The sequence below is a fragment of the Heterodontus francisci genome, chromosome 35 (assembly GCF_036365525.1).
Source record: "Heterodontus francisci isolate sHetFra1 chromosome 35, sHetFra1.hap1, whole genome shotgun sequence".
NCBI classification, from domain to species: Eukaryota; Metazoa; Chordata; class Chondrichthyes; order Heterodontiformes; family Heterodontidae; genus Heterodontus; species Heterodontus francisci.
Genome location: NC_090405.1, coordinates 52051916 through 52066112, shown reverse-complemented (window position 1 = coordinate 52066112; position 14197 = coordinate 52051916). Strand labels below are relative to the sequence as shown.

The following is a 14197-nucleotide window of genomic DNA, read 5'->3' as shown; positions in this document are numbered from 1 at the left end:
CTGTGGGTAACATTTTTGCCTCTGAGTTTCAAGCTTCACTCCGGAGACTTGAGCACATAATCTAGACTGACGCTGGAGTGCTGCACTGTGGAGGTGCTGTCAGATGAGACATTAAACCAAGGCTGTGTTTGCTGCCTTAGGTGAATGTAAGTGATCCCATGGCACTATTTCAAAGAAGAGCAGGGGAGTTCTCCATGATGTCCTGGCCGATATTTATCCCTCAATCAACATCACTAAAACAGATTATCAGATCTCTATCACATTGCTGTTTGTGGGATCTTGCTGTGTGTATTCTGACTGTCTGTTACCTGCATTACAACAGTGACTGAACTTCAAATGTGTTTCATTGACTGTAAAGCACTTTGGGATGTCCTGAAGCCATAAAATGCAACTTCTAATTTTCTTTTGTCCAGTGCAGATGTGTGGACATTGGGTGAGGGTAGGGTTGGGCTTATCTGTGATGACTCCCTTGTTGAAACAACCTGCCATCTCTCACTATCTGGGTTTGCCCAAGAAAAACAGGCACTTGGACAAGATATCAGAGGGCACATGGTGTCCTTGGGACTGTACCCCAGCAAAAGCCAGTGCCTTCAGGAGTGCATGGGAGGAAGATCTGTAGTATAAATTCTTTTACCAGTTTTCACTCTTAATATATTCCCTGGTCTTCTCTTTGCTTTGTTGTGAAGCTCTGTCCCACCAATGCTGACCATGGCTGCTAATCTGTGTATGGCACAAGCTCAAACAGCTCTCCTTACAGTCTTTGGCACCATACATTGCAGCTCCAACACCATGCTGTCTCTGGGTCCAGTTTCCATTGCATATATATTGTTTGTTTACCTGCCTGGTGATTTTTATATAATTAAATGAAATTTGAAACATTTATTTTCAGGGAAGTTGACTGATGCCTTTTCATCTCTGGCCAGGAAAAGCCATTTCAGAGCTTTGAGCAAACGACTGAACCTGGTAAGCACTGGAATAAACAGTACAAATGAATTGGGAAAAAATGCCCAAGCTCCCCTGATGTTTCACAGGATAAGTGCTGCACCCAGTGTGGAACTGACCAATACTCTCAGCAGCAGAGTCCCTGATTCAGTTAGTGCTGAGTTGACTGATAGTTTACCACAGCACCCCTAAGCTAGGGAGATCACTGATCAGCAGCTGGATTGTACATGTGAGGATACAATTCAGCTCAGTGGTGATGCTTCCTATAGTGAAATAGCCTGGCAACATTCAGTGTGATTTGTTGTCTCCCTTAAAAGATTGAACGGGTTGAGGAGACTTGATGGGGCAAATTGCAGGGAGCTTGTTTACTGAGCAGAATGACTGTTTCCCACTCTGTACTTTGTTATTTTAAACCTACTTCCAGCTCAGACTAAGCAGTGTGGCAGTAATTGCATCTGTAAGCTTATTTGTTTTATTTTAATGAACTCATTTATGATACCTGGGGTTTAGACCACTGCACTTTCACCTAGCAGGCAATTCGCTGTGCACCCTCCACTTTACTAACAATGGTGTAGATTCAATGGCCCGAATGGTTTCCTTCTATACTGTGTACAATGATTTATCTATTTCCCGTGCCATAGCACCCAGCATCTTCTCCCATCCATTTCCAGATCCCCCGCACAGAGGAAGAGTACGATCTGAAGGTGCCACGGGACATGGCCTATGTATTTAGTGGTGCATACATTCCACTGAGTTGCAAGATTATAGAACAGGTATGTTTAATGCTGTCTGACACCTAGAAGGGGAATCCTACATCTAAACAGCAAGGAGAATAAACCCATCTTGCTTTGTTTCTATTTAATTAAATTCATATGAAGCTGTATATTTTGAAATATTTAAATGCATTTCTTTGGTTGTTGTGGAATAAATTAGTTTAGTTTGTTGGGCATCAATATATTTCCTGAATTTTGACTGATTATAACAGTAAACACACGTTGTAAGCAAAAACCTTTCACTAATGAGTGTGTCTTTGTATCTGTGTCTGTGACCGTCTATTGCTGCATTGTTCTGACAAACACCGTAGCTGTATTATTCTCCGCTTACACAGTCAGTGCTTTCGGTCTGTTGGTGCAACCCCACCCCTTGCTCCACTGCCAGTGGCAATGCCTTCAGTCACTACCCCCTTCATCTTGTTACCTCTGTTCCAACCTTCACCTCTGCCTACCTTCCTTCACTTCTCTCAACTTCTGACCAAAGTTTCTTTCCTCCATTTACGCTGATCCTTGGGATATTTTGTTGTGATCAATGTGCTATATGCAGGATGTGCCCGCTCGCTCGCGCTCTCTCTCTCTCTATTCCATGTTCAGAGTTTTTGTATTCCGTCAGGTGCTGGAACGTGACAGCTGGGCAGGAATGGAGGAGGTGTCACGATTACTAAACAGCAATGAATTTATCACTATAGGTAAGTTTCTGAATTGCTCAGATCTGTGACCTGATCAGATGCTGGTGCTCTCTACAGAGTGCACTAAGCTGTTGTGTTGGCTTCTGTTCCCCTCACATCCTAAAGAATGCTGAGGGCTGCTGCTGTACAGATTCATGGACATTGAAAGTCCTCCAGCTCCTTGCTGATCATATATGAGCATGGCCAAAGAGTTGTTGACTAGCTGTTTGACTGACTATCAGGTGAGGACTGAATTATCTGGTACAACTCTATTGGGGCTCGCACATAATGATTTGGTCACTTGTGTGAGGTGTTGGTGTGTGGCACCTCCAGTGGAGCTGCATGGAATCAAGAGGCAGTGTAGTCGGGAGACAGGAAAGGGTGGGAAAAGAAAATTTACTCTCTAACTTTAGCATCTTCTGGCCTAATCCCAGATCGTAGCTCTGTTGATAATGTGTCTGAAGTGCTGTCCATGTTTTTTTCTAGAAAGATCCATGGATGCGGGGTGTTCTGGCAATGCACAGAGAGTCATTCTTGTGGTTTTTCTCGGAGGCTGCACGTTCTCGGAAATTGCAGCACTGAGGTTCCTGGGCAGAGAGAAAGGTAACAATAATTATCTGGGATCAATAAGTGCACAAGTCTTTCCTCAGCGCCTTCCATCAACACTATCCACTGATCGTTCCTGTGAAGCTGTGTATTTAAAATAATGTGAATGAAAGCAGGGGCTTCGCTTCTGTAATGGCAAAATAAAAACGGTTGGAGAAATGAGAGCTGTGGAGATCCGAAAGAAAAATATTTTGGGCCTGGGTTATCACTCAGACCAATGGCTGAGCTCTCCTGGTGGCTCAGTGGGAGAATTCACTGCCTAGCGTGGTAGTGTGCTATAAAGGCTAGAAGCTTCCTAAATTCAATCTCTGGCCTGCACTGCATTAACTGATCTCATCCAGGGCAGCAGTAGGGATGATACAATGGGCAGTTTCCACTGGCGGAATGTTTGGTTGCCACAGGGCACAGATTTAATTGGCAGAAGAACCACAGAAGACATGAGGAAACTTTTTTTTTTACACAGTGAGTTATGATCTGAAGTGTACTGCCTCAAACGGCGGTGGAAGCAGATTCAAAAGAGAATTGGATAAATATTTGAAGGAGAAACAGAGCTATGGGAAAGAGCGGAGGGTGGAATTAATAGCTCTACCAAAGAGCTGTCACAGGAAGGATGGGCCAAATGGCCACCTCCTCTGCTCTATCTTCCCTGGGCCAGGGAAGGGTGAAGAAATAAAATTATCCTGCGTTCCCACTCCTGATTTCTGTCCAGTGGCCCTGCTGGAAAATCTGAGTATGTGGATGCTGGGTTAAGGCAGGATCAGTCTTGGCTCTGACTCCCCTGCCCCCATGGTCTATCTAGGATCACACAAGAGGCAGTGGACAGGCTGGTGTCAGGCTGCTAACAGGCAGTTTTACACCTATGGAGCTTCAGCCAATCATGACTCAATGACATCAGGAGAGCAGGAACGGAGGAGACCAAATTGGCACTTCACACAGCTGCTAGTTGATAGGGGGATTATATTTGACTCCAAACAAATCTATTTTTTCACTTTTTTTTTTAAACATAGGATACAAGTTTGTTTTCGTTACTACAGCCATCACAAACAGTTTTCGGATGTTGGAATCTCTGTTAGAATTACGTTCGTGAGCAGGCACCAGCTTCCTCTCAGCAACAGAGCTACAGTGAGATGGAGCAAAATTAAGTCTAGCAGAGAAGACAGAAGCGAAACTTGCCTCGACCTCATTATGAACTAACTGACTGGAGTCTAATAGCGAAAAGCAGGGCTATAATGCCTCACTAACTTCTGACGAAACTACAGGCACATTGTGAGATTTAAACCTTCACCCGTGGCCAGGGTTTTTTGAGGTACTGAGCCTGTTAAATGGCTATGTGGAAATATGATTCGTGAGCTGGGTCTATTGAAATCCATCTCTTGATTGGTTGGCAGAGGAATTTGAACTTTTATTTAGGGGAGGGCAGAATGGATTCCATCTTAAAAGGCAGAAGTAGTGAATAGGCAACACATTTGCCTCGGCTAAAGCCCGAGAGAGCTGGATTTACATTGCACTGGGACAGGTTTTGGAAGAAAGCTTGAGTTTGGAGATCAGAAAGAAAGAGCTTGTGTTTGTGCACTGTCTTTCACATCCCTGGAGCGCTTTACAGCCAATGAACTTGCTTCTTGGGCAAATGTGGCAATCAGTTTGAAGCACAGCAAGCTCCCAGAAATTTGAGTTTGATAATGACGAGATAATTTGATCTGACATTGGAAATTCCACGTTTGATTCACTTGTCCCCGTGACCAGTCCCTCGGACAGCCAAGAACATAAATGCTGATCATTATTTTATCTATGAGACCTCACCAATTACTGAATGGAAGGGATTTGGAGAACTGGAATTATGTTAAGGAATTGTCAAATATTAAAATTGGGGAGTGAAGGTCAGGTAAGGATAACAGGGAATATACAGGGAATCTGGGTTAATAAAAATGGTTAATGAAAATGTCCAACATCTGCACCTGAAGGAGAAATACAGGTTAATATTTTGCATTGGGTCTCTTCCTTATCTGACAAAGGATCTCAAATGAAACATTTAGCCTTCTCTTCTGGAATATGGTATAGATTAAGAATGGAAGATGATGTGGAATGCCATTTCTGTGAGGAAATGTCATGGTTGCTGCACAGTGAATGTTGAGGGCCCATTTTAATTAAATCAGTTTTATTTTATACCAAAGTTGCTGTAGTACTAGAACTATTCTGTCCTGCAAACACATGAAACCTCTGTAAATAGCCATGATTTGTGCATCAGGTGTTTGAGGGAGTGCATTTATTTAATAGATCCTAAAGTTTAAAATATTCATATCTTTTATATCTTCTACTCTCATGAAGGCACTAACTCCTGGGTTCTGACTTCTGGTACTTCAGCCAATTGATGTTTTCATTCAAGCATGTGGGGAGTGGAGTGGGGGCGTGGGGAATAAGATGGAGAGAATTACAGCAAAGCTAATACTGTCTGCTCTGACACACTTTATATCGGCACCGACTAGACAGAAATCAGGAGTGGGAACCCTGGCTGATCTTTCCTCTCTCAAGTCCAGGGGTGTTTGAGACCAATTGTAATCCCCTGAACTACTGTCCTGTCTGTAATCAGGTGACTCAGGACAGACCAAGCATCGTACCTGGGACATTGCTGATCGTATCACAGTGAGCCATACCAAAGTAGATGCTTTTTAGTTTCTCAGTGATTTTCCCATGTAGAGCACTGTTACTCTGATCTTTTGCATAGCTGTGACTATAAGTTGCTGATTAAAATTAATATCTGCAAAATATATAAAACACATAAAATCATCTATCTTAATCTCCCTGATACGAACATACAGTTTATCTTATTTGTTTCTAAAAATGTGTCCAACTTTTTCTAGCACCAACTAGAAGGGGTAACACTTGGAATTAAAAAATTAACAATTATAAATCGTATCAGAAATAACAATGCAGAGGGAGAGGCCATGTGTTCCATCTCACAAGTGCTCTTCAACTGAAGCAGTTCCCTCTAATTCCATTTCCCTGCCCCTTCCTCGTATGTTTTTACATTCTTCCTTTTCAAATTCTATCCAATTTACTTTAGCATGTTAAAAGTGTAGCTACTTTAGTAGTTAATGTCAAAAGACCTATTTGAATTGGACTGTTGCAGCTTAGGATAATATGCGATTTAAGTACCAGCAACATTTATTATCGGTAAGATTTGAAAGTTTTGGTTTCAGAGGATGTGAAATTTCGGCTGTACAGAATACTGTTAAGCTTTAGAACTGTGAAATTGTGTCGTGCTGAACTGTGTATAATGTGTAATAAATCTATTTAAAAAAAAAAAATGTTTTTTATGCATACTGGGTTGAGGTTAACATCTGAAACTCAGTTGTTTTGTACACTTTTGGGTTTTTCCCCCTATTTTAAAGGCATTGACTATGAACAGGCTGTTCAACAGTGTTGACATCCTGCCTGATTTTAACCTCTCACTAGCAGGTGTCTTGGCTTAACAACTTATCCGAAATTCAGACAGATCAAGCACTCCCTCACTACTACACTGAAGTGTCAGCCTGGATTCTGTGTTCAAGTCTCCAGAATGAGGATTGAACCCACAACCTGCTGACTCGGAGGCGAGAGCACTACCACTGAGCTGATGGAGTTTAGATATTGCCTTTTCAGACTGTGGCTGGTGTACATTTCCATGGGTGCTGGCTGCTGTCCAATATCTCACCAAAGACCTTATTCTTCATGTATGAGCCAAGATCCTCCGTTGGGAGGCTATTCAACCGTGATGGCCCTCATATCACTAGCAATCACGAACAGTATCCATTTTATATATACTGTAAAGTTTCATAATGCATCTGCCATACTTCAAAAGACATATTAGAGTCATCAACAAATCACAACTGAACATTTTTTTTCAGAAAAGTGAACACAGAAGGAACGCTAAACGTTTCCTCTTGGTTTCACTGACCTGGAGATAACCCGACCCCTCCCTGAGATGGTCAGCTAAGCACCTAACAATCTGGAGAATCTTCTGTAAACAACAGTAATTGGTCTTAGTTGACCTCAGAATGTGCTTATGTTCCCACATGGAATACTTAACCGGTAGAATTAAGAAAAAGTCAAGTTTATGAACAAATACCTCAGCTGTACTCCATGTCCCAAGCTACCTGTCAAGACTCACTTCCAGTATTTAAAAATGATCCTTTCCCTACTGATTTTAACAATTTGCAGAATGGTTGAGTTTGCACCAGTCTGACCATTGTAATACAATCTTTGCAAGTTTTAATTCACATTTCCATGAATTATTTTACATGGCTGTAAACAACATAACATAAGAAATAGGAGCAGGAGTAGGCCATACAACACCCGTTACACATGTATAATGTATCCAAATTCGATACCACTATGCTCATTGCTCCTCTGAAAATTCGTATCGTGTTCCTCCGACACTAAATAGTTTGTTCGACATGATATTCCTACTCTCTGTAATCTCATTGGGTTGAATTCTATCATCTGGTACTCTCCAGCACCTTACTTCCCACTGTTTTCCCTTCCACTTCTAATCTACAGGGTTTTTAATTACAAGTTTGCTACCTTTCAACCAGGACTTATTGTTTCATCTTACCTTTTCTCCTCCTTTCAACAGGTTTCTTAATGAGAGAACGATTTTGGAAGGAAAACCTGGGAAGGGATGGGTTTTTTAGAGTGAGGATATTTTTTGATTATTTTTAAAAGTTCTATAGGACACATAAAGCTATAACCAAAGCAGTGGAGCCTTCTGAATGTGGGAAACCACAATATAAAAGGTGTTCTCAGATTTTCCACTGTGAAAATACAGTGTGGTATGCTGAGATTTTGCTAGTTTGTAATGGCTTTGAATTCAGTTCCCCTATATCTATCTATCTATCTATATATATATATATAGAGAGAGAGAGAGAGAGATAGATAGATAGATGCTCTGCACCCTCAGTGATGGCATTACAACCACCCTCTCCAATAATGCGTCCTGCCCCCATATCAGTTTAAAAACAGCTTTGAACCAAACTAAACCAAGAAAATACGATTTTTCTTATTAAAATTGGGGAGTACTTTGAACACAAAGTCCTATTCTTCCCAATTGAGACATATATATAGAGGCCATTGTACCCCATTTGCAAACTGAGGTTACCGAAGCAGGGCAGGTAGATCTGTTAAAATACAGATCAGCTGCAATCCGATTGAATGCTAGAACAGGCTGAATGGCCTGCTGTTCCCATAGGAGGAGAGCGCATGCGCCAGCCGTTCCTGTCTATCGGGTGAGGTCATCGTTACTTTACGCGTGACGTCAGGCGACGTACCCAATGGGCGATTGCTGCGGGTTGGCGGTTGGAAAATTTGAATTAAAAGAGAAGCAACGGTCACAACAGCTCCAGAGACCGAGAGAGAGAGACACCGGCTCCGAGAGGCAAAGGCGGGCGCTCCGGCACCAAGGAGACAGAGACACCGGCACCGAGAGGCCGGGGCGGGCGCTCCGGGACCGAGAGACAAAGGCGGGCGCTCCGGGACCGGGGAGACAGAGACACCGGCACCGAGAGGCCGGGGCGGGCGCTCCGGGACCGGGGAGACAGAGGCACCGCACAGCGAGGCGGCGGGCAGTTATTTCCCTGTCAAACCGGGGCCCAGAGAGTGAGCGGGTCCGCAGCGCTGCGGGATGGTGAGGAAAAGGTGAGCTGTTCCCCTCCCCCCACTCACCTGTCTCCCCCTTCCCCCCCCCCCCCCCCCACTCACCTGTCTTCCCCCCCCCCCACTCACCTGTCTTCCCCCCCCCCACTCACCTGTCTTCCCCCCCCCCCACTCACCTGTCTTCCCCCCCCCACTCACCTGTCTTCCCCCCCCCCCCACTCACCTGTCTTCCCCCCCCCACTCACCTGTCTTCCCCCCCCCCACTCACCTGTCTTCCCCCCCCCCACTCACCTGTCTTCCCCCCCCCACTCACCTGTCTTCCCCCCCCCACTCACCTGTCTTCCCCCCCCCACTCACCTGTCTTCCCCCCCCCCCACTCACCTGTCTTCCCCCCCCCCACTCACCTGTCTTCCCCCCCCCCACTCACCTGTCTTCCCCCCCCCCACTCACCTGTCTTCCCCCCCCCCACTCACCTGTCTTCCCCCCCCCCCACTCACCTGTCTTCCCCCCCCCCACTCACCTGTCTTCCCCCCCCCCACTCACCTGTCTTCCCCCCCCCCACTCACCTGTCTTCCCCCCCCCCACTCACCTGTCTTCCCCCCCCCCACTCACCTGTCTTCCCCCCCCCCACTCACCTGTCTTCCCCCCCCCACTCACCTGTCTTCCCCCCCCCACTCACCTGTCTTCCCCCCCCCCACTCACCTGTCTTCCCCCCCCCCACTCACCTGTCTTCCCCCCCCCCACTCACCTGTCTTCCCCCCCCCCACTCACCTGTCTTCCCCCCCCCCACTCACCTGTCTTCCCCCCCCCCACTCACCTGTCTTCCCCCCCCCCACTCACCTGTCTTCCCCCCCCCCACTCACCTGTCTTCCCCCCCCCCACTCACCTGTCTTCCCCCCCCCCACTCACCTGTCTTCCCCCCCCCCACTCACCTGTCTTCCCCCCCCCCACTCACCTGTCTTCCCCCCCCCCCACTCACCTGTCTTCCCCCCCCCCCACTCACCTGTCTTCCCCCCCCCCACTCACCTGTCTTCCCCCCCCCCACTCACCTGTCTTCCCCCCCCCCACTCACCTGTCTTCCCCCCCCCCACTCACCTGTCTTCCCCCCCCCCACTCACCTGTCTTCCCCCCCCCCACTCACCTGTCTTCCCCCCCCCCACTCACCTGTCTTCCCCCCCCCCACTCACCTGTCTTCCCCCCCCCCCACTCACCTGTCTTCCCCCCCCCCCACTCACCTGTCTTCCCCCCCCCCCCACTCACCTGTCTTCCCCCCCCCACTCACCTGTCTTCCCCCCCCCACTCACCTGTCTTCCCCCCCCCACTCACCTGTCTTCCCCCCCCCCACTCACCTGTCTTCCCCCCCCCCCACTCACCTGTCTTCCCCCCCCCCCACTCACCTGTCTTCCCCCCCCCCACTCACCTGTCTTCCCCCCCCCCACTCACCTGTCTTCCCCCCCCCCACTCACCTGTCTTCCCCCCCCCCCACTCACCTGTCTTCCCCCCCCCCCCACTCACCTGTCTTCCCCCCCCCCCCACTCACCTGTCTTCCCCCCCCCCCCACTCACCTGTCTTCCCCCCCCCCCCACTCACCTGTCTTCCCCCCCCCCCCACTCACCTGTCTTCCCCCCCCCCCACTCACCTGTCTTCCCCCCCCCCCACTCACCTGTCTTCCCCCCCCCCCCACTCACCTGTCTTCCCCCCCCCCCACTCACCTGTCTTCCCCCCCCCCACTCACCTGTCTTCCCCCCCCCCCACTCACCTGTCTTCCCCCCCCCCCACTCACCTGTCTTCCCCCCCCCCCACTCACCTGTCTTCCCCCCCCCCCACTCACCTGTCTTCCCCCCCCCCCACTCACCTGTCTTCCCCCCCCCCACTCACCTGTCTTCCCCCCCCCCACTCACCTGTCTTCCCCCCCCCCACTCACCTGTCTTCCCCCCCCCCCACTCACCTGTCTTCCCCCCCCCCCACTCACCTGTCTTCCCCCCCCCACTCACCTGTCTTCCCCCCCCCCCACTCACCTGTCTTCCCCCCCCCCCACTCACCTGTCTTCCCCCCCCCCACTCACCTGTCTTCCCCCCCCCCCACTCACCTGTCTTCCCCCCCCCCACTCACCTGTCTTCCCCCCCCCCACTCACCTGTCTTCCCCCCCCCCCACTCACCTGTCTTCCCCCCCCCCCACTCACCTGTCTTCCCCCCCCCCCACTCACCTGTCTTCCCCCCCCCCCACTCACCTGTCTTCCCCCCCCCCCACTCACCTGTCTTCCCCCCCCCCCACTCACCTGTCTTCCCCCCCCCCCACTCACCTGTCTTCCCCCCCCCCCCACTCACCTGTCTTCCCCCCCCCCCACTCACCTGTCTTCCCCCCCCCCCACTCACCTGTCTTCCCCCCCCCCCACTCACCTGTCTTCCCCCCCCCCCACTCACCTGTCTTCCCCCCCCCCCACTCACCTGTCTTCCCCCCCCCCCACTCACCTGTCTTCCCCCCCCCCCACTCACCTGTCTTCCCCCCCCCCCACTCACCTGTCTTCCCCCCCCCCCACTCACCTGTCTTCCCCCCCCCCCACTCACCTGTCTTCCCCCCCCCCCACTCACCTGTCTTCCCCCCCCCCCCACTCACCTGTCTTCCCCCCCCCCCACTCACCTGTCTTCCCCCCCCCCCACTCACCTGTCTTCCCCCCCCCCCACTCACCTGTCTTCCCCCCCCCCCCACTCACCTGTCTTCCCCCCCCCCCACTCACCTGTCTTCCCCCCCCCCACTCACCTTTTTTTTTAGAATTGTCACAGCGTAGAGGGAAGCCATTCAGCCCATCGTGTCAGCACTAGCTGTCTGAAAGAGCGATTCGCTCCGTTCCATTCTCCTGCTGCCTTTTTCACATAGCTGTCTAATTCCCTTTTGAATGCTTCAATTGAACCTGCCTCCCCCACTTTCTCAGGCTGCGCATTCTTACCAAATATTTTAAATCTGTGCCCTCACGTTCTCTATCCTTTCATGAATGGGAACAGTTTCTCTCCAACTACTCTGTCCATACCCCTCCATGATTTGGAGTACCTCTATCAAATCACCTCTCGGCCTTCTCCAAGGAAAACAGTCCTAACTTCAATTTATCTTCATAACTGAAATTCCTCATCCCTGGAACCATTCTCGTGAATCTCTTCTGTACTCTCTTCATTGCTCTCATCTTTCCTCTAGTGCGGTGCCCGGAATTGGACGCAGTACTCCAGCTGAGGACAAACTAGTGTCCTATTTAACTTCAATGTAACTTCCTTGCTTTTGTACTCTATGCCCCTGTTACTAAAGCCCAGGATACTGTATGCTTTATTGTTCTCTCAACCTGCACCTTTAATGACTTATGCACATATATACCTAGGTCCCTCTGCTCCTGAACCCCTTTTAGAATTGTACCCTTTATTTTATATTTTCTCCATGTTCTTCCTACCAAAGTGAGTCACCTCACATTTCTTTGCGTTGAACTTCATCTGCCACCTGTCAGCCCATTCCACCAACTTGTGTCACTGAAAGTGGCAACGCAGGTGGATAAGGTAGTCAAGAAGGCATACGGCATGCTTGCCTTCATCAGTCGGGGCATAGAGTATAAAAATTGGCAAGTCATGTTGCAGCTGTACAGAGCCTTAGTTAGGCTACACTTGGAATATTGTGTGCAATTCTGGTCGCCACACTACCAGAAGGACGTGGAGGCTTTGGAGAGGGTACAGAGGAGGTTTACCAGGATGTTGCCTGGTCTGGAGGGTATTAGCTATGAGGAGAGGTTGGAAAAACTCGGATTGTTTTCACTGGAACGACGGAGGTGGAGGGGTGACATGATAGAGGTTTACAAAGTTATGAGCAGCATGGACAGAGTGGATAGTCAGAAGCTTTTTCCCAGGGTGGAAGAGTCAGTTACTAGGGGACATAGGTTTAAGGTGAGAGGGGCAAAGTTTAGAGGGGATGTGCGAGGCACGTTTTTTACACAGAGGGTGGTGAGTGCCTGGAACTTGCTGCCAGGGGAGGTGGTGGAAGCAGATACGATAACGACGTTTAAGAGGCATCTTGACATACATGAATAGGAAGGGAATAGAGGGATATGGGCCCCGGAAGTGCAGAAGGTGTTAGTTTAGGCAGGCATCAAGATCGGCGCCGGCTTGGAGGGCCGAATGGCCTGTTCCTGTTCTTGTGCTGTACTGTTCTTTGCTCTTGTCTATGTCCTTTTGAAGTTCTACACTATCCTCACAGTTCACAATGCTTCCAAGTTTCGTATCATCTGCAAACTTTGAAATTGTGCCCTGTACACCAAGGTCTAGATCATTAATATAAATCAGGAAAAGCAAAGGTCCCAACACTGATCCCTGGGGAACACCACTACAAACCTTCCTCCAGCCCGAAAAACATCCATTAACCACTACTGTTTCCTGTCACCCAGCCAATTTCATATCAATGTTGCTACTGTCCCTTTTATTCCATGAGCTACAAGTTTGCACACAAGTCTGTTGTGTGGCACTGTATCAAATGCCTTTTGAAAGTCAATATACAAATCAACAGCATTGCCCTCATCAACCCTCTGTTACCTCCTCAAAAAAACTCCAACAGGTTAGTTAAATATGATTTTTCTCTTAAATCCATGCTGGCTTTCTTTAATTAACTCGCATTTGTCCATGTCACTGTTGATTTTGTCCCAAATTATCTTTACTAGAAGTTTTCCCCACCACTGCCTGTAGTTGCCTGGCTTATCTTTGCACCCTTTTTTGAACAAGGGTGTAACGTTTGTAATTCTCCAGTCCTCGGGCACCACCCCTGAGTCCAAGGAAGACTGAAAAGTTATGACCAGTGCCTCTACGATTTCCACCCTCACTTCCCTCAGTATCCTTGGATGCCTGTCATCCGACCGTGGTGCATTATCCACTTTAAGCTCAGACAGTCTATCTAATACTTCCTCTTGATCAATTTTAAGCCATCTAGTATCTGAATTACCTCCTCTTTCAACATTGCCTAAGTTGCATCTTCTTCCTTGGTAAAGACAAATGCAAAGTATTCATTTAATACCTCAGCTTTGGCCTCTACCTCCATATGTAAATCCCCTTTCTGATCTTTAATTGACTCCACTCCTCCTTTTATCACCCTTTTACTATTTATATGCCTATGGAAAACTTTGGAATTTCCTTTAATGCTAGCTGCCAGTCTCCTCTCATACTCTGTCTTTGCTTCTCTTATTTGCTTTGTCACTTCCCCTCTGTACCTTCTATATTCTGCCTGGTTTTGAATAATATTTTCTACCTGGCATCTATCATAAGCATGCTTTTTCTTCTTTATCTTAATGTCTACTTCTCTTGTCATCCAGGGAGCTCTGGATTTGTTTGCTCTACTTTTCCCCTTTTGAGGGAACATACCTTGACTGCCCAAACTATCTCCTCTTTGAAGGTGGCCAATTGTTTATCTACCAGTTTTCCTGCTAGCTTTTGACTCCAATTTATTCGCCATTCTTACCCCGTTGAAGTTGGCCTTCCCCCAGTTAATTATTCTCACCCTGGATTGCTCTTTGTCCTTTTCCATAGTCAGCCTAAATCTTATGATCACTATCCCCTAAA

General features: G+C 48.3%; 2 protein-coding genes across 6 annotated transcripts in view; both read left to right on the top strand.

Moving 5' to 3' along the window:
- vps33b (VPS33B late endosome and lysosome associated) overlaps positions 1 to 6271 on the top strand; it is a 35890-nt gene extending 29619 nt beyond the window's left edge. The window contains exons 19-23 of the mRNA XM_068015581.1: positions 890 to 963; positions 1614 to 1715; positions 2329 to 2404; positions 2870 to 2986; positions 3997 to 6271. Coding sequence (XP_067871682.1) covers positions 890 to 963; positions 1614 to 1715; positions 2329 to 2404; positions 2870 to 2986; positions 3997 to 4076 — 449 coding nt within the window. The 3' untranslated portion in view covers positions 4077 to 6271. The remainder of the gene's footprint in view (positions 1 to 889; positions 964 to 1613; positions 1716 to 2328; positions 2405 to 2869; positions 2987 to 3996) is intronic.
- A 2090-nt stretch (positions 6272 to 8361) lies between these two features.
- prc1b (protein regulator of cytokinesis 1b) overlaps positions 8362 to 14197 on the top strand; it is a 41219-nt gene continuing 35383 nt past the window's right edge. For 4 of the 5 annotated variants that reach the window (XM_068015576.1, XM_068015578.1, XM_068015577.1 and 1 more), the window contains exon 1: positions 8362 to 8659. In XM_068015576.1, coding sequence (XP_067871677.1) covers positions 8646 to 8659 — 14 coding nt within the window. In that variant the 5' untranslated portion in view covers positions 8362 to 8645. The remainder of the gene's footprint in view (positions 8660 to 14197) is intronic. The other variant, XM_068015574.1, reaches the window with a different exon arrangement.